Consider the following 18,471-nt stretch of genomic DNA (forward strand, 5'->3'; position numbering starts at 1 on the left):
GGGGCAGGGAGGTGTAGCTCGGAAACAGAATGCCCCTGGGTTCAATCTCCAGTGCCATACCAAAAAAAAAAAAAAAAAAAAAAAAATACTCAGTGACTAAGCCAGTGAACACCTGTAATCCCAGTACTTGGGAGGCTGAGACTGGAGCACAGGTTCAAGGCCAGCTTCTGCTACTTAGCAAGACCTGTTAAAATAGGGGTGGCAGTGTAGCTCAGTGGTAGCTCACCCCTGCATATAATGCCCAGTAACACACACACACACACACACACACACACACACACACACACACACACACCTCTCAGTGACTAATACAACATTTCATGCTACACAGGGCCCTGGGGGAATACCTGCTCTGGCTAAATGCTTACTTTATCTGAAAAATATATCTGAGGGCTATGATCACATTGACCTTTTTTTTTTCTTATTTCAAGTTATGTCTTTAATGTATTATAGTTTATGATTATATCAAATGTGTAAAGAGTAAACATATTGCAATTTCAAAACACTTGAAAGAATATTTTGTGTGTATGTGTGTGGTGCTGGGGGTTGAACTCAGGGGCATTCTACCTCTGAGCTACAACCCCAGCCCTAATTTATTTTTATTTTGAAACAGGTCTCACTACTTGCTGAAGCTGTCCTTGAACCTGCGATCTTTGTGCCACCACAGCTGGCAAAATACTTAAAAGTATTTTCTCATACTAACTGCAGGCATGTTTTTCTTTTTTATAGTTTTTATACTTTCATTGGTGCATTGTAAACTTACATATACACAACATTTGGTACACTTCCTTCTGTACCCCACCTTGTTCCCCTCCGCCCTGGCATTTTAGTCTTGAGAAATGAAGTTAATACTTTTTATCTTTTCTTTTTTTCTTTCTTTTTTTTTTTTTGTGGTACTGGGATGGAACCCAGGGGCATTCTACCCCTGGGCTATACTCCCAGACCTATTTTATATTTTATTTGGAAACAGGGTCACACTAAGAACCTGAAGCTGACTTCGAACCTGCACAATCCTGTCTCAGCCTCCCGAGTGCTGGGATTACAAGTGTGCGCCACCGCGCCCAGCTCTACTACTTTTGATAAAGAGCACTGTTAGTAAGTGGAACTACGTGGGCATGTCAAGACGAAAATCAGTCTTTCCCTTTCTGCTCTCTGGGGTTTCTTGGGGAGTCAGGCTGGAGTGATAGTTAGGGTTTTTAGTTGTTCCCACGTGTTCTAGAGAAACCGGCTCTGTAATGTGAAAGGGAGATCAGGAGATCAGGAGTGCTAAACTGTTTGTTCCCACCTGAAGTGGTACAGAGGGTACAGAGCTGTGGGACGGCCGGGCTCTGCCTGAAGAAAATGGGGTGGAAGCTGGGCGAGGTGCCGCATGCTTGTAATCCTAGTACCTTGGGGGCTTAGACAGGAGGATTGCAGGTTCAAAACCAGCCTCAGCAATTTATGAGGCCCTCCACAACTTAGTAAGAACCTGTTTTAAACTAAAGAATAAAGTAGCACTGGAGGTGTAGCTTGGAGGTGTAGCCTGGGTTCAATTCTCAGTACCACCAGAAAAAGAGAGAGAGAGAGAGAGAAAGAGAGAGGGAGAGAGAGAGAGAGAGAGAGAGAGAGAGAGAGAGAGAGAGAGAGAAAGAGAGGAGAGAGAAGAGAGAGAAGAGAGAGTGAGAGAGAGAAGAGAGAGAGAGGAGAGAAGAGAGAGAGAAAAGAGAGGAGAGAAGAGAGAGAGAAGAGAGAGAAGAGAGAGAAGAGAGAGAAGAGAGAGAGAAGAGAGAGAGAGAGTATGAATATGAATGGGGTGAAAGAGAGGGCTTTATTCTTTTTTACTGCTGTATCCACTGCGCAGCCTCTCCTGGCCTTTTAAAGATGAAGCACAAGCCGGGCGTGGTGGCAGATTACAGTTTTGTGGCCCTTTGCCATGCAGTGAGCACCTGTCTCAAACTAAAGAAAAAATAAGGCTGGGTGTAGCTCAGAGGTAGACTTCCCCTGGGCTCAATCCCCAGTAACCCCCCCTACACACACACACACACACACACACACACACACACACACACACACACACACAATAAAGCACATACCACTTAGAAATGCAGATGCTGGGCCATCATCAGCGCCTTATAAATACTGACTAGAGGAATGCTAAACCCTTCCCACGTGTCTCCCTGCTATGCCCCAGCCAGCCAGGCCTGGGGACAAGCCAACAGCCTGGGTCCAATTTTATGGGGGTTTTGTGCCTACTCTGGGTATGACTAGAAGATGTGCACTCTCTTTGCAACCTCCCGGTTATTGTTGAAAGGGCAGGAAATTAAGCAGCGAATTGAAGCTCGTGCGGTATGGCATGACATTGCCGGCGTACAGCCCCCCAGAGCCCCCGAAGTCCCGGATGGTGTGAGCGTCATGGTTTGGTGCAGAGCTGGCTGAAGAGACAGTGCGTCTCTCCTCTGGCAGCCTCCTTAGCGGGCTGTGATGAGGAGGGAGGCGCCGTCCTCACGGCCCAGGCTGCTCCTGTTGCTGGAGACTCAGTCTCCTCCTGATTCCCAAAACAGGATTTCCAGAGGCTGAAATCAGAGACAGGTTTATTTATTTATTTACCAGTAAATGGTTCAGTTGACAAACTCATGGAACTGAGCCTTGAACAAAGGGCTCCCATGATTATTATACCCTCCATCTCTCATTTTGGAGAGGAAAGGCGTAAGTTTGAAATTTATTATACCTAGCAAGGCCCTTAAGTTACATGTCATCCCCCAGCTCTCTCCAGTCTTTTTACTGGCTATCTCTTGTTTACTTCATGGGGAGTTCCTGGATCAGGACTCTGGGTTGCCTAAGGAACAGCTCCCTTATCTTTTTGAAGTGTCTGCTTGCTCCTTCTAGCAGCTAGAGGGAGGGATTGGGAAACATCTCTTACTCTTTTCCATCTTAGGTCTAAACTCCTGACAATATTTCTAAGGCTCTAACTGGGTGTCCTATCTCACTTCTAGACAAGCAGCAGCAGAGGAGGCAGCCCAGGCTCTGAGAGAGCCCAGGTGCTAGGTCCAGGCCGCCTGGGCCAGCAGTATCCACAGTGACTCTCATGTGGCGGGAGCCTAAAGCCAGGCCCTGCCCCCTCCAGCTTCAGCCTCAGCAGACTGGTTTTCCTGCTCCACGCTAGCCTTACCACCAAGGATTTCTCTTCTCTCTCCCTCCTTCTCTTCTCTTTACCTCCTTCCTTTCTTTCTTTCTTTCTTTCTTTCTTTCTTTCTTTCTTTCTTTCTTTCTTTCTTTCTTTCTTTCTTAATGGTGCTATGGATTGAACCCAGGAGCATACCTCCAAGCCTTTCTCTCTCTCTCTCTCTCTCTCTCTCTCTCTCTCTCTCTCTCTCTCTCTCTCTTTAAACAGGATCTTGCTAAGTTGCTGAGGGCCTTGCTAAATTACTGAGGCTGGCTGAACCTGGATCTTTCTGTGTCAGCTTCCCAAGTTCTAGGATGACAGGCATGTACCACAGTGCTTCACCATAAAGGAGTTCTTGTAGCCAGGCGTGATGGCCGCGATCCTCCTGTCTCAGCCTCCCGAGTCTGGGATTACAAGTGTGCGCCACTACACTCGGCTTTGATCAATATTTTTTAAATGTACGATTATGAAAATAAATAAATCATAGTATGTAATTACAATGCATGCTGTGATGGGAGAAGTACAAGAGGCGATGAGAACAGACCACAGGCGGACCTGACTGAGCATTTCCCAGAGGAACTGATATTAGGGCCATGCTTGTGGCCTCCCAGTATTTGGAAGGCTGAGACAGGAGGATCGAAGGTTCAAGACTAGCCTCTGCAATGTAGCAAAACCCTGTCTCAAAATACAAAATAAAATAGGGCTGGGGTGTAACTCAGTGGCAGATCACCCCTCCATTCAATCCTCAGTACCACATACACAAAATAATAATGATGACCACTTATTATTATTATTATTATTATTATTATTATTATTTTGTATTGCAGATTGAACCCAGGACATTTTACCTGCGAGCTATACCCCCAGCCCTATTTTTTAATTATCTTGGAAGAGAGTCTCACTGAGTTGCAGAGGGCCTCACTAGTAGCTGAAGCTGGCCGGGAACCCATGGTCCTCCTGTCTCAGCCTCCCAAGTACTGGGATTACATGAGTGCTATCGCTAATCTTTATTGAACAGTTACTTTGAAACCAGTTTTGCTGTATTAACTTGTTTAATCTTCTCAGTAAACATATAAGGTAGGCATTATTATTTTTTCCACTTTATTGATGATAGATAAATTGAAGGGAAAAGGTATGACTCATTCACAGGTAGGCCTCTGGCTCCAGAAGTTCTCATTGCCTAGGAGAAGGCTTCTAGGCAGTGGGTGTGGTCCCGAAATAGGAAGAGGCCAAGATTGCTGAAGGGCAAGATAGCTGTTCTAGATGAAACTGGGGAAATAAGAAAGGCCAAGCCGGGCGAGATGGCACATGCTTACAATCCCAGCATTTGGGAGGCTGAGGCTGGAGGATCGCGGCTCGCGGACAGCCTCAGCTACTTAGTGATGCCCTTTGCAACTCAGGTTCGAAACCAGCCTGTTTCCAAATAAAGTATAAAATAGGTCTGAGAGTGTAGCCCGAAGGTAGAAAAGCTCCTGCCCCCACTCCAGTACCACAAAAAAATATAAAAGCCACATCCTGTACTTCTGACAGGTTGTGATACTGGAGTCCTAGATCAGAGGTCTGGCCCTGGGTACCTGGCCACACACCCCAAAACCAAAGAGAAAAAGCAATGGTGAAAAGCATGCAGGGAAGGTTAATGGGTGCAGCTACACTGGGAGGGGGACCCGCATCCTCAGCACTGCCTTTCTTCGAGAGGCTAATGACTTTGGGGTTTATAGAAAGAGAAATGGGAGCGAGAGTGAGGGTTTGCCTAGCAGGAGGCTTGCACAGCTGCCAAAACAGGCGTGAGGGCCAGGAGTGCTTGGGCCGCCATTATCTCAGGATTGGATAATAAAGCTGCTGTTTGGGGGAGAGGAGCTTGTCAGAAGATGTTTATCAGCCGTGCGTGGTGGCGAACACTTGTAATCCCAGCATTCGGGAGGCTGAGACTTAGAGGATTGCGGTTCACGGATAGCCTCAGCTACTTAGTGAGGCCCTCTACAACTCAGTGAGACCCGGTTTCAAAATAAAGAATAAAAAATAGGGCAGGAGGTGCAGCTCAGAGGTCAAATGCCCCTGGGTTCCATCCCCAGACCCGCAAAAAAAAAAAAAAAAAAAGATGTTTATCAATCAGACCTTGTTCCTGTAATCCACCTTGACAAGAGACAAATGCAAAATGGAGACAGGGATGCCAAGTCTTTAACCCTGCTGCTCCTGCTGCTCTTAGGCACCCAAGGCATTTGTAGGCAAAAGTGAAGAGCCTACGTCCTAGTAACAGTTATGTGTGTAAAAAAGGTTAGTGGTAGCCAAGTGTGGTGGTGCACACCTGTAGTTCCAGTACTTGGGAGACTGAGACAGGAAGATCACAGGTTCGAGGACAGCCTCCACAAGTAGTGAGATTCCCATCACCCTAGCAAGACCCTGATTCAAAATAAAAATAAAATAGGGCTGGGCATGTAGCTCAGAGGTAGAATGTCCCTAGGCTCAATCTTCAGTACCACAAAATAAAAACAATAACAAAAAAATGTTAGTGGTTTTCCCAAAGCCAGCAAGAAATATCTAGACTGGGGTGTACAGGATCATATTTATGTTTTATTTATTTATTTGTGGTACTGAAGGTAGAACGCAGGGGCTTTTCTACCTCTGGGCTATACTCCCAGACCTATTTTATACTTTATTTGGAAACAGGGTCTCACTGAGTTGCTGAGAGCCTCACTAAGTAGCTGAGGCTGGCTTCAAACCTGTGCGATCCTCCTGTTTCAGCCTCCCAAGCGCTGGGATTACTAAAAGGATCACTTGGGCTGCTGTGTGAAGACTGGGTTTTACAAAGAGTTAAAGAAGAGACCGAGACAGCAGTTAGGAGACTGTCCATAACCCAGTCACAAGATAAGTGTGGCCGAGACTGGCTAGGGAGAAGAGACAAGAGAAGAAAACAGATGAAAGCAGTATCTGGGCAGAGCGAACCCTCCCGGGTCAGTTAAAGAAGCTCAAGGCCCTTAGAAGCAGTGATTAGTAATAGGTTAATTACCAAGTTTTTTATTCAGTTATTTCATAGGGAGCCTGATTGTGAAGTTCTCAAAATGGTGCTCACATGTGTGAAAACCCTGGTGTTATCTAAAGGCTTCCGCTCCTGGAGCTCCACTAAAGAGTGGAAAACGGGTCTTATTCAAAGCCCGCTTTGTGGAAGAGAGCTTCGTCTCCATCTCCTTCGGGGGCTCAGAGAGCCGGGCGGAGCAGTGGGACTGTCATGAACAGCACGATAACATCTGTGGGTTCTTGGCTTCTGTGGCAAAGAGAATTTCAACACGCACCAGGCAGGGATAAAGCAGAGGTTTTAATTTACGCAAAGTAAGGATACACGTTGAAGGCAAACGCGGGCCATCTCAAGAGAGCACTAGAGCTCAAAAGCTGCCCCAAATGGCCTAAAATAGCCCCAGAGCTCCTCAGAGCTCTGTTTTCTTATAGGGCTCGCTAGAGAGGGAGGGGGCGGCCAGCGGCAGCTGGGATGGCAGGCTTCTTCTTTGAAGCTTTCTGGTTCACAAAAGGCGATCATTTCTTTGGGCCCTGGAGTCTTATTTCTTCCATTCTACCTTATCTGGACAAAAGGCAGGGACTCATGGGATTGCACTGTTCCAGGAGCATCTGGCCACATAAGCACTTCCACACCTCCTTATCACATTCAAGGAATCCTCTGCCTTACCGGAAACGTGTGCATTTTCTTTTTAGATAAACATATTACCTTTTGAACCCAGGAGGAGGGGGCGGGGAGGCATTTCCGAAAGACTCTCTTTAGAATTTAAAATACCAAAGCCCGACGTGGATGCTTGTAATCCTTATACTTGGGAGGCTGAGACAGCCTCAGCCACTTGTGAAGCCTTCCGCAATTTAGTGAGACCCTGGGTTACAAAGAGGCAAAGAAGAGACAGAGACAGCAGCTAGGAGACTGTCCATAGCCCAGTCACAAGATAAATGTGGTCGAGACTGGGTAGGGAGAAGAGACTAAAGAATAAAAAAATAGGGCTGGAGGTGGAGCTTAAATGTAGAATGCCCCTGGGTTCAATCCCCAGTACACACACACATATAACAGCAACAACAACAAAAACAAAAACAGGAAAGCCAGGCATGGTGGCACATGCTTATAATCCCAGTATTTGTGAGGCTGAGACAAGAGGATCACAGGTTTGTGGACAGCCTCCATCCTGCTTCAAAATAAAGAATAAAAATAGGGCTGAGGTATAGCTCAGAGGTAAAATGCCCCTGGGTTCAATCTCTAATACTACCAAATAAAATAAAATAAAACCCAAGAGAGCCGGGTGGTGGAGCATGCTTATACTTGGGATGCTGAGTCAGGAGGATCACAGGTTCGAGGACAGCCTTACCAAGGAGTGAGACTCTCATCAACCCAGTGGGACTCTCTTTCAAAATAAAAATAGTAAAAACAAAACAGGGTTGGGGATATAGCTTGGAGGTAGAATGCCTCTGGATTCAATCCCCAGTAGCACAAATAAATAAATAAAAATAAATACCAAGAGAAACTGATATTCAGATTAGTAAATGATGGACCCGGAGAACATTATGCTAAGTGAGATTAGTCAGTCACAAAAAGTAAAAAATCAGATGTTCTCCCTAATATGCAGAAGCTAGGGAGAAAATGGGTCATAGGAGGAATGCTAGACGAAGAAGGACATACTATAGATGAACAAATAAGGCGGCCTGACTGGGGGTGACGGAGGGGGAAGAGGAAGTTCCCTGATGTACACTATGTACATTCATAAACACCTCAGCGTGAGTCACTAAGCCAAACAAACGTGAGGAGGAGGGAGGGGAGGGAAGTGGGGAAGGGCTAAGTGATTGATGTGGGCGTGTATGCCTCCACCATCTTGTACCCCACTAGGATGTATGACAACAATGCACCAATTAAAAATAAAAAGACGAGTAAACGGATTGGGGAAAGTTGGGGAGAGCAGGCAGTAAGTGTAAGAAAAACATTTTTTCTGTTGCTGGACATAGTGGTACATGCCCGTGATCCCAGTAATCAGAGGCTGAGACAGGAGGATTTCAGTCTCAACTGTAGTGAGACTTAGCAACCTAGCAAGATCCTGTTTCTAATTATAAAATAAAAAGGGTTGATGGTATAGCTCAGAGGTAGAATGCTTCTGGATTCAATCCCCACTACTCCCACCACACACACACACACACACACACAAACACACACACACACACACACACACACACACACACACACACAGAAGAGAAGAACGGGGGGAGGGGAGGAGGAGGAAAGGGAACTGGACGGGGTGACAGGTGATCGCCTCTAATCCCAGCACTTGGTAGTATCTGAAACAAGAGACCAGTGCACAGTAACTTAGGGAGTCCCTCTTTCAAAATTAAAAATAAATAGGGCTGGGCTTGTAGCTCAGTGGTTGAATGCTCCTGGGTTTAATCCTCAGGATCACAAAAAGGAAAAGAATGAGAAAGAAAGAGGGGAAAAAAAAAAAGCCTCCCAAATCACTACATTAAAGTAGCGTAGACTGCCTTAAAATATTTTCATTCAGCCAGTCATGGTGATGCTAACCTGTAATCCCAGTACTTGGGAGACTGAGACAGAAAGATCTCAAGTTCAAGGACAGCTTCAGTAACTTAACAAGGCTCTCAGAAACTTAGAGTCCCTGTTTCAAAAATCAAAACTAAAAAGGGCTGAGGGTATAGCTCTGAGATAGAATGCCCCTGGGTTCAATCTCCAGTCACACACACACACACACACACACACACACACACACACACACACTGTATTTCAACCAGTTGAAAACCCCATCAGAGGCCCACTCCCCTCTGTCACCAAGTGGTTGTGGGAGGGCAGTTGTGCAGACCGGCACTTGGGTCGCGCCTTAGCTCTAGGGGAGCCCCTCCAGGCTCCCTCAGTCAGCACAGCGCTATGAAGTGCCAGCTTTGCGACTCAGGATGCAGTTCACATCCCCACCGCCATTCCAGGCTCCGTTCCTGGAGGAATTCTTGGCTAGCTAAGTGGAACAGAGTCTGCTGGACAACTCTGCAACCCAGATGATGAGTTCCTAAGGACTAAAGTGTGGCTCTGTGCAGAGACTGTTTTGGATAAAACAGTCTTTGGCAGAAATACATGGAATGGTGTGGAAAACACGGAACCCTGAGTTGCCTTCTCTGCCAGAGTTTTCTGAAATTGCCAAAAGGGGGAGCAGAGATTAGCCAATGGAGACCAGTTTTTGCCTCGGCCTCATGGGAATGATGGCACATCTTTTGTTCTAATTAAAGGAACATCAAAGCCTTTCAGAACTGAGGAGTGTTGTCCCAGATGTGAGCCGGGTTTGTTAACTCCTATTTGTAAAATGAGTGCATGCTAAGCTGATGAGGCATTTGACCAGATTGCCAGATTCCTAACATTTACATTCTGTTTAAGTATTTCTACACAAGTTATAAAAATAAAGGGGGGGAAAAAGTCAAGCTTGCCATTGTCTTGGGTTTCCAGGAAACTGTCAGATTCATTTCTACAATTTAGAACTTTTTCTTTCTGGATGGGTTTTCGCCACCTTGTGGAAGTTTGGAGAAACTGCGCCTTTCCAAACACCTACCCTGGGGAAAGCAACCTGCTTAAATTAAGCTGGAAGCTGAGTGCCATAACCACCTGGTTATGGCAGGCTCCAGCCTTGCACACAGGAGGACCAGAATAAAACAGAATAAGGATTACAGATGGTCTGCTAATGTCACAGCCAACACCTGCCTATGGCGCTTGAGGCCATATACTAGAGCTGGAGCTAGGGTCTCACAGGGTACCATGTCTGCTATTTTTCTGAAAGTTACAAGACTTTTCATTTTCTTTTGTTCCCCTTATAAGAGACAATAAAATGGGTTATCAAGTTGGCACTGGCTATTTCCTGTTGGTGAAGGGCTATAATTTCCCCACCGCTGCCTGTGATTATTGTGCTGGGAGGGGGCCGCTCTTGGCATGGGGGCATGGCAGGACTGGGCTCTTCATAACACGGCACCCCAGCTTGACCTGATGAAGGGAGAAGCCCCTGAGAGCTTAGTACACAAAGGCGCAAAGCTAGATTGGCGTTTGATTTTGTAAGTGGCCTTTGGTCACCAGCTGGCAACCTTTTTGAGAATAACAGATGGCGTGCATTGGGTAGTGGAGAGAACTCAAGATCCAGTGTCTGAGAGCTCTGGTTTCCAAATTTCTCCCCATCACACAGCAGCTTCTGTGGCCTGGACACTTTGCTTATCACACCCTGACTTCTCGTCTGTGGTTAATAATAGCACCTGCTTCGTGGGAAGGTTGGAGGACTGAATAAGATATGGCTTGACTCATGGCCGGCTCTCATAACTGGTGCATGTGTTTAACCGGAATGTGCCGCGCAGTTCCTGGGACCCTCTGCAGACACCCAACAGGCAGGACTATTGTGGGTATGGTGAGGAAAGTGGCAGAAACCATAGTGGGTTCGAGGGTAGCTGGTTTACAGACTCTGATTCTAAGCAGCCCAGACTCATTGTGGAGGCAATGCATGAACTAGCAGGAAGAGGGTGAAGAACTTGCATGTGCCAAGTGAAGAGACGCCGGGCACCGTGCTCCCTCTGTGGCCACAGTCCTGCCCGCCTGTAGACACGTGCAGAGGCCTCTGCTGGTGAACAATTCCCAAGCCCTCCCGGGGGCCCCTTTGAGAGAGAGGCCTGCAGAGCCTGACTGGGCTCGGGCAGGCTCGGGAGGGTGGTGTGGGGGTCAGGGTGAACATGGCCCTTCCGAAGGCCACCTGAGCACTTAGCAGCAAACTTAGCTCTTGTCATTTCTGCTCCTCACCCATTCATGATTCTAAGCTCGTAAGCACGTGTGCAGGGTTTCTAGATATTGCTGTCACTTTATAAAGGATTTTGATCGCACACCTACTCCTCCTTCCAAACACCATGCTAGGAACAGCTCGCAACAGTTCTTGGAGTAGGAAGTGTTACTCTTCCCCTTTTAGGCAAAGAAATTGAAGTGCAGTGAAGTGAAGCGGCTCGGCTGATCCACCCAGCCAGGTGATGGAGCCAGGCAGGAGGGAGGAGGGATAATCTTAGCAGTGTTCCATTGTTTTGTGCTCCCACAGCTCTGGGCACAATGCCCTAAACTGAGGAGGAGCTTAGCAAATGCCTGCTGAATTGAGAATGGAAGGATTGATGTGCCAACAGGGCATTCGGAAACAGTGGCAAATGCCCAGGCAGGGCTCTGAAAGACCAGCTATGTCGAGCGGCAGCTGGTGAATCATCAATTTAAAACTCACTGTCATCGGCCATGGCCTGCGGGCCAGCAGCCAGCGGTGCACAAGGGCTGATGTGACCGGCTTTGGCGCTTTCATTTCAGGCAATCCACCTTCCACAGAGGTGCCTGCGGGGAAGTACCCATTCATAGTCACCTCCGATGATGGGCGGAAGGTTCCTGTGGTCCAGGCCTATGCTTTTGGCAAATACCTAGGCTATCTGAAGGTTGAGTTTGATGATAAAGGAAACGTCGTCACCTCGCATGGAAACCCCATTCTTCTCAACAGCAGCATTCCTGAAGGTATGTGCAGTTTGTGGAGATGTACCATTCATCCAAAAATCAGGGGGCTAGATCGTCTCCTTCCCGCAGTCCTTTGTTTTCAGGAGAATTCAGCTTCTCTCAAGTCTACGCTCTTCATAGATAGGAAATTTGAAACTCCCAAATGCCAAAGTCCCCGTTGGCTCCTCCAGGTCCTCTCAACACTGGACTCTGCGCACCACGGCTTCTTCTTTTGAAAGCTTGATCTGGAGCCTAGACTGGTGGCCCAGCTTGTGATCTTAGTACTGGGGAGGCTGAGACAGGGGGATTGCAGGTTCAAGGAGAGTCTCAGCGAATAGCAAGACTTTCATTCACCTAGCGAAACTCTGTTTCAAAATAAATATAAAATAAAACTGGGGGTGTAGCTTGGAGGTAGAATGTCCCTGGGTTCAACTCCCAGTTCCACAAAAAACAAAAACAAACAACAACAACAAAAAAAAAACTACTGTTCATTCATGTGCAGAGGAGAGCTGATTCTACAGCCAAGAGGCTAAAACTGTGCAGAGCAGGACTCGATCCTAGCCCCTCACCCTCCAGGCAGTGTGCCATGGCAAGGGGCCCAGTCACCATGGGGCTGTCTTTTCATTCATGAGATAAAGCAGTGCCTTTCTTACTTCTGTCTGGACTCAGAGTTAAAATGCATTTTTGCATTATTCATTTTTATAGAGTTTATATGAACAACACACTTTTCATGCTTTTCTCTCCCTGGCCCTCTTCTGCTCACCATGATCAGCTGAGGATGGTTGGGTGGGGAGGTGCCACAGTACATGGTAGAACCTGTGGTCCTCTCAGTGGTGAGAGGGGAAGGGGCCAGGGACACACATCCCTCAGCAGGCCCTTTGTAGCTGCCCTGGGCCTTTCAGTGCCCCTGTCCCTGCCACCAGTGCTATCCCAGGTAGGCCAACAGGCACACACCCAGATATGGCAAGTTGATGTTAAGATTTTCAGCATGTCCTTGCATAAAGAACCATTCCAGGCCTCTCATGTAATCCCAGCACTTGAGAGGCTAAGGCAGGAGGATTGCAGGCTTGAAGCTAACCTCAGCAATTTAGCAAGGCTCTCAGAAACTTAGTAAGACCCTGCTTCCAATTAAAAATAAATAAATAAGAAAATAGGACTGGGAAGCCGGGCGTGTTGGCGCAACCTTATAATCTCAGCATTTGGGAGACTGACACAGGAGATCATGATTTTTGGACAGCCTCAGCTACTTAGTGAGGCCCTTTGCAACTCAGTGAGACCCTGTTTCAAAATAAAGAGTTAAAGCCGGGCGTGGTGGCGCACTGGTGCATGCTTGTAATCCCCGTGCTTGGGAGTCCGAGACAGGAGGATCACACAGGTTCGAAGCCTCTCGCTGATTTAAGAGACCCTGTTTCCAAATTAAAATATAAAATAGGGCCGGGCATGGTGGCGCACGCTTGTAATCCCAGCATTTGGGAGGCTGAGACCTGGAGGATTGCAGTTCGTGGACAGCCTCAGCTAACTTAGTGAGGCCCTCTGCAACTCAGTGAGACCCGGAAATAGGGCAGGGGGTGTAGCCTGGAGGTCAAATGCCCCTGGGTTCCATCCCCAGACCCGCAAAAAAAAAAAAAAAAAAAAAAAATATATATATATATATATATATATATATATATATATATGTGTGTATGTGTATATATGTGTATGTGTATATATATATATATGTATAATAGGTCTGGGAGTGTAGCCCGGAGGTAGAAGGGTTCCATCCCCAGGACCACCAAAAAAAAAAAAAGTTAAAAATAGGGCTGCGGGTATAGCTTGGAGGTAGAATGCCCCTGGGTTCCATCCCCAGTACCACACACACACACACACGCCAACCAATGTATATAATCCCAGTTCTTGAGACACTGAGACAGAGGATCGCAGGTTTGCGGCCAGGCTCAGCGACTTAGTGAGACCCTGTTTCAAAAATAAAAGAGTAAGATGTGAAACTATAGTGAACCAATTAAAAAAAATAAGTAAATAAAAGAATAAAAAATAAGGCTGGAGGTGTAGTTCAGAGGTAGAATGCCCTTGGGTTCCATCCCTAGTATCACACACACACACACACACACACACACACACACACACACACACACACAAAAGGAAAAGAAAAGAAAAGAAAAAGCCGTTCTATTCCAGGAAACAAAATAGATGTTCCCCTTAGGAATATCATGGAAACCAAAGTGTACACAAATATGGTAAAGCATTGTGCTCACAGCAGGTCAGCTGGATGATGTTTGATTCCTTCTCCAGAGCTTATTTTAACTACAGGCTTTCTCTCTCTCTCTCTCTCTCTCTCTCTCTCTCTCTCTCTCTCTCTCTCTCTCTTTCTAGATGCAAGCATAAAAGCAGACATTAACAAATGGAGGGTAAAATTAGATAATTATTCTACCCAGGAATTGGGAAAAACGATTGTCTATCTGGATGGCTCCACTCAGTCATGCCGCTTTAAAGAATGCAACATGGGCAACCTGATCTGCGATGCTATGGTGAGTGTGCAGGCGCGGGGGGCCGTGTCTAGGGAGGGAGGAAGTGAGATGCCATGAGGGCCCAACTAATCACTGCAGAACTGCACAGTTTTACAAAGGCTTGGCTGATTCACACTGAGTATCTTGGCAAGTACCCGCCAACTATATCAGATGACTGTCACTGTATTGCTTAGTAAGAACTAAAACCTTTTTTTTAAGGGTTAAGGTTAAGGTGTCCTTCTTGGGTGTTTGAATTTTGGATGTTCTTTTCCTTCTGTAAGATGGTCCAAAGACAGCCAAACTCAGACACCATGAAGACAGATAAAACACATCTGTCTGGACAAGTATGGCCAGACTGGTTTTCCCCAGTCTGTTCACTCACCTCTAGAGAATGTCTGCCTTGTGTATCTGGAACCTCTTTCCCAAGCACAGAATGACAACACATAGCCAGTATAATAAGACTCCTGGAGCAAGAGTGACCAAGAGAAGTGTCTGAGGGTAGACTAGCCGTGCTGAGCCAAGGTCTCCGGGTCAGGCGCGCCCCTCCCACGGCGCTCGCAGCCTGCACTCCGGGCTGCGGTTCCTTTGTCAGTGCCTGTTGCCGGGGATACACCATACTCAATAAAGTTTTGCCAAGTAAGTGACGGCTTTGATGCTTTCCAAGATGAGATCCTGGTTCAACACTGATGCTTTTCAAGAGGAGACCCTGGCTTCTCGGCATCTGCTAGTGGGAGGAGTGGCTAGAGAAGCCAGCATGGGGACGTTTAGGGAAAGATGTACTAAGAAGCCCCCCCCAGGCTGCTAGCTATGCTTACAGCCAGCTAAAGAGGCTGGGGAAAATATAACTTTTACTTTCTGCCCTATTTTTTAAAATTAGAATGTATTCATTTTATTTCTTATAAATAAATATATACTGTATAAAAGAAAAGTAAGAATGAACCTGATTCTCCCATTTCCGGAGGCTGCTTCTGTGTCTCCAAAACTGCCAGCGAGGGACGTGGCTGGGGACACAATCTTGGAGCCTGGGTTCTGACTGGCATCGAGCTCAGCAGGCTCAGGGGCCCTGCAGCCCTGGAGGCTGTGAGGAGCAGTGCTGCCGGCCACGGCACCCTGGAGCCCAGGCGACACCAGGGCTGCACCTCGAGAGGCCATTTTGCTGAGGCTGTCCAGCTGTGAGGAGAGGGGCTCACAGCTCCCTGTCTCTAGGAGTCTGACACAGAACAGTCTTATTTCTGACTTTGTATGCGTGTGTGTGTGTGTGTGTGTGTGTGTGTGTGTGGTACTAGGGATGGAACCCAGGGGTATTCTACCTTTGAGCTACACCCCCAGCCCTATTTTTTATTCTTTTATTTTGAAACAGGGTCTCACTGAGTTGCAAAAGGCCTCACTAAATAGCTGAGGCTGTCCGTGAACCGCGATCCTCCCATCTCAGCCTCCCAGATGCTGGGATTACAAGCGTGCGCCACCACACCCAGCATTCCAGCCCTTTTTATTTTTCTGTTTTGAAACAGGATCTCACTGCATTGCTGAGAATCTCCCCACATTGCTGAGGCTGGCCTCAAACCTGCAATCCTCTTATCTCAACCTCCCAAATACTGGGATTACAGGCTTTCACCAATAGAGATATTTCACTAATAGAGGAGAAACAGACTAGTAGAATATAAATAGTCTAATAATTGTTTTATGAATAACAGAGCATAAAACTAGTTTTGACTAATCACAGCTGGGAGATCTCTGGGAACATAGGAGCAGGTAAAAAGAGTTTGATTTCCTCAGTAAACTAATGAGACCCCTGGAATTGATCCTAAGTAAGAAGGCCTAGAATAAATAATGTAAGTTTGCACTCCGGTTGCAGATTAACAACAATATCAGACACCCAGATGAGATGTTCTGGAACCATGTGTCCATGTGCATTTTAAATGGAGGGGGCATCCGATCGCCCATTGATGAGCAGAACAATGGTATGTTCCTAGGCCCAGACTCTCAGCAACTCACGTTTCCTCCGACCTGCTTTTCCACTGAGGCTCCTGCCCTGATCTTGCCCGCTGCTCCCCTCTGCTGCCAGCCATGTAACAAAGTGTCAGTCCTCTGAGTGTTGATTGCTACTCAATGCCTGGTGCGGGATATGCGCACGCACTCTCTCATGTAGTCACACACAGGTGCAGCAGCCAGGGTTAGCAGAACCCAAGCTTGGTCTAAAGTTCTGACTTGCAGAGCTAAGTACTAATTGTTGCTGGCTTATGCAAACTATCTGTGGCCTCCACCTTGGCGTCTGAAAAGAGAAAAACAAAACCACCAGTCTTCTGTGCTGGGAAAGACATACCCCTGGATTGTTATTTTAGTATATTTACAGATACCCAAGATTATTTCATACAGTGAAACTAATCAACTAGACAAATAGATCCAAGACACCCTTGTAGCCCTCTCTGATATACTAAGCTCAGTCGGTATCAGTAGAAGGCTCCAAGCTCATTTCATTGTGAGACAACAGGGACAGATGGCAGGATGCACTGCCTGTCTGGAGGGACTGAGCAGTAATTAACCTGACACCCTGTCTCCAGCCAGGATTCGAGGCTGAGCCGCAGCCATTACTGATCTCTCTGCCCAGTGTGAAGGGTGGGGCCAAGGCCTCAGTCCTAAATTCGGGGGCCCTTAGACAGGTGCATCTAGATACGCCCTGCCACTAAGCTGGCCCAGAGGGAGACGGGTCACAGGGCAAACCCTTCCTCAATCTGTTTTCCTTCTTGCCTCATCTGTGACTACCCTCAGGCACAATTACCTGGGAGAACCTGGCTGCTGTGTTGCCCTTTGGAGGCACGTTTGACCTGGTCCAATTAAAAGGCTCCACCCTGAAGAAGGCTTTTGAGCACAGTGTGTACCGCTACGGCCAGTCCACCGGAGAGTTCCTGCAGGTGGGCGGTAAGTCACCCAGGCTGCAGCCCCGCTGTCCAGAGTGTGGTGGGATTTCCTGCTGCCTGGGTTAGCTCACCAGTACAGGCTTATCTGGGCTTTTCCCCACCCAACACCTCGACATCATCTTTCGGTGGCTGTGGACTCTCAGAGCCACTGAGGTTAGGTCGAGGTAAAGCCCCAGACCCCTGGCAATGATCAGTATTTGCCAAATCTGATTAGCCAGGACATTAGCCAGGCGTTCAACAGGAGCTGGCCCTCTAAACACTAAGCAGGTCAGCTGCCTTGAGGTCTTTCTATGACAGTCTTAGTTGCTCAAGCATTCAATATTGTGTTCAGAAAAAAAAAATCCTTTCTTCTATTCATTAATTGCTTGGAACCGTGCCAGTGCTCCAGGGAATGCAGTGTCCACTAAGTGTTAATAAGGATGATTTCTGGGAGGGGCAGCCTGCCGCACAGACACTGAACAGCTGATTCTAATCCTCTGTGGCCTGGGCAAGTCTTCAACTTCCCTAAATGAAGTGGGAAAACCTGTCCTGCTTATTTCTTGGACTGCATTGAAGACTGAACAGAAATAAATGCTTCCTAAATTGCTAAAGGCTTTTTCTTTTTTTTTTTTTTTTTTTGTGGTTCTGGGGATAGAACCCAGGGGCTTTTGACCTCCGAGCCACACCCCCTACCCTATTTTTTATTCTTTATTTTGAAACCGGGTCTCACTAAGTTGCGGAGGACCTCACTAAGTAGCTGAGGCTGTCCTTGAACCGTGATCCTCTAGTCTCAGCCTCCTGGATGCTGGGATTACAACCGTGCGCCACCATGTCCAGCTGCAAAAGGCTTTCGAAATGCTTTTTTTCAATAATTAATTCCACAGCACCGTGAAATAATCCTTAAACTAATCATCTTTATTTCAAAACCATATTCTGGACTCACTTTTTTTAAGTTTAGATCATGGCTCCACTCGACGGGTGTGACCGATTTGCAGGGGTCCTCCCTACAGAACATGCTGCTATTGAGACTGAGTAACTGGCATGGGGCCTGTGGGGTGACCCGGGCACCCAACACTCCCCTTGGAGGAAGCTGAGCCAACAGCAGTTTTGGGCTCTGGCAAAGTGCCAAGTAGCTCTGCTCTGTGCTTCATGAAAGGCCCAGTCTCATGCTACTACATTCATTTATTTATTTACTTATTTATTTATATTTTGCAGTACTTGAAATGGAACCCAAGGGCATTCTACCTCTGAGCTACACCCCTCAGCCTATTTTTTATTCTTTATTTTGAAACAGGGTCTAAGTTACAGAGGGCCTCACTAACTAGCTGAGGCTGTCCCTGAACCGCGATCCTCCTGTCTCAGTTTCCCAAATGCTGGGATTTACAAGTGTGCACTACTAGT

The 18,471-nt window shown here is 47.0% G+C and overlaps 1 protein-coding gene across 1 annotated transcript in view; it reads left to right on the forward strand.

Moving 5' to 3' along the window:
- The window catches only part of NT5E (5'-nucleotidase ecto), a gene marked incomplete at both ends in the record, with an annotated part of 65,974 nt that overhangs the window by 42,037 nt on the left and 5,466 nt on the right, over positions 1 to 18,471 (forward strand). The window contains 4 exons of the mRNA XM_080700608.1: positions 11,490 to 11,687; positions 14,040 to 14,194; positions 16,029 to 16,134; positions 16,943 to 17,092. Coding sequence (XP_080556734.1) covers positions 11,490 to 11,687; positions 14,040 to 14,194; positions 16,029 to 16,134; positions 16,943 to 17,092 — 609 coding nt within the window. The remainder of the gene's footprint in view (positions 1 to 11,489; positions 11,688 to 14,039; positions 14,195 to 16,028; positions 16,135 to 16,942; positions 17,093 to 18,471) is intronic.

The sequence above is a fragment of the Muscardinus avellanarius genome (assembly GCF_963383645.1).
Source record: "Muscardinus avellanarius genome assembly, chromosome: 8".
Classification (NCBI taxonomy): Eukaryota; Metazoa; Chordata; class Mammalia; order Rodentia; family Gliridae; genus Muscardinus; species Muscardinus avellanarius.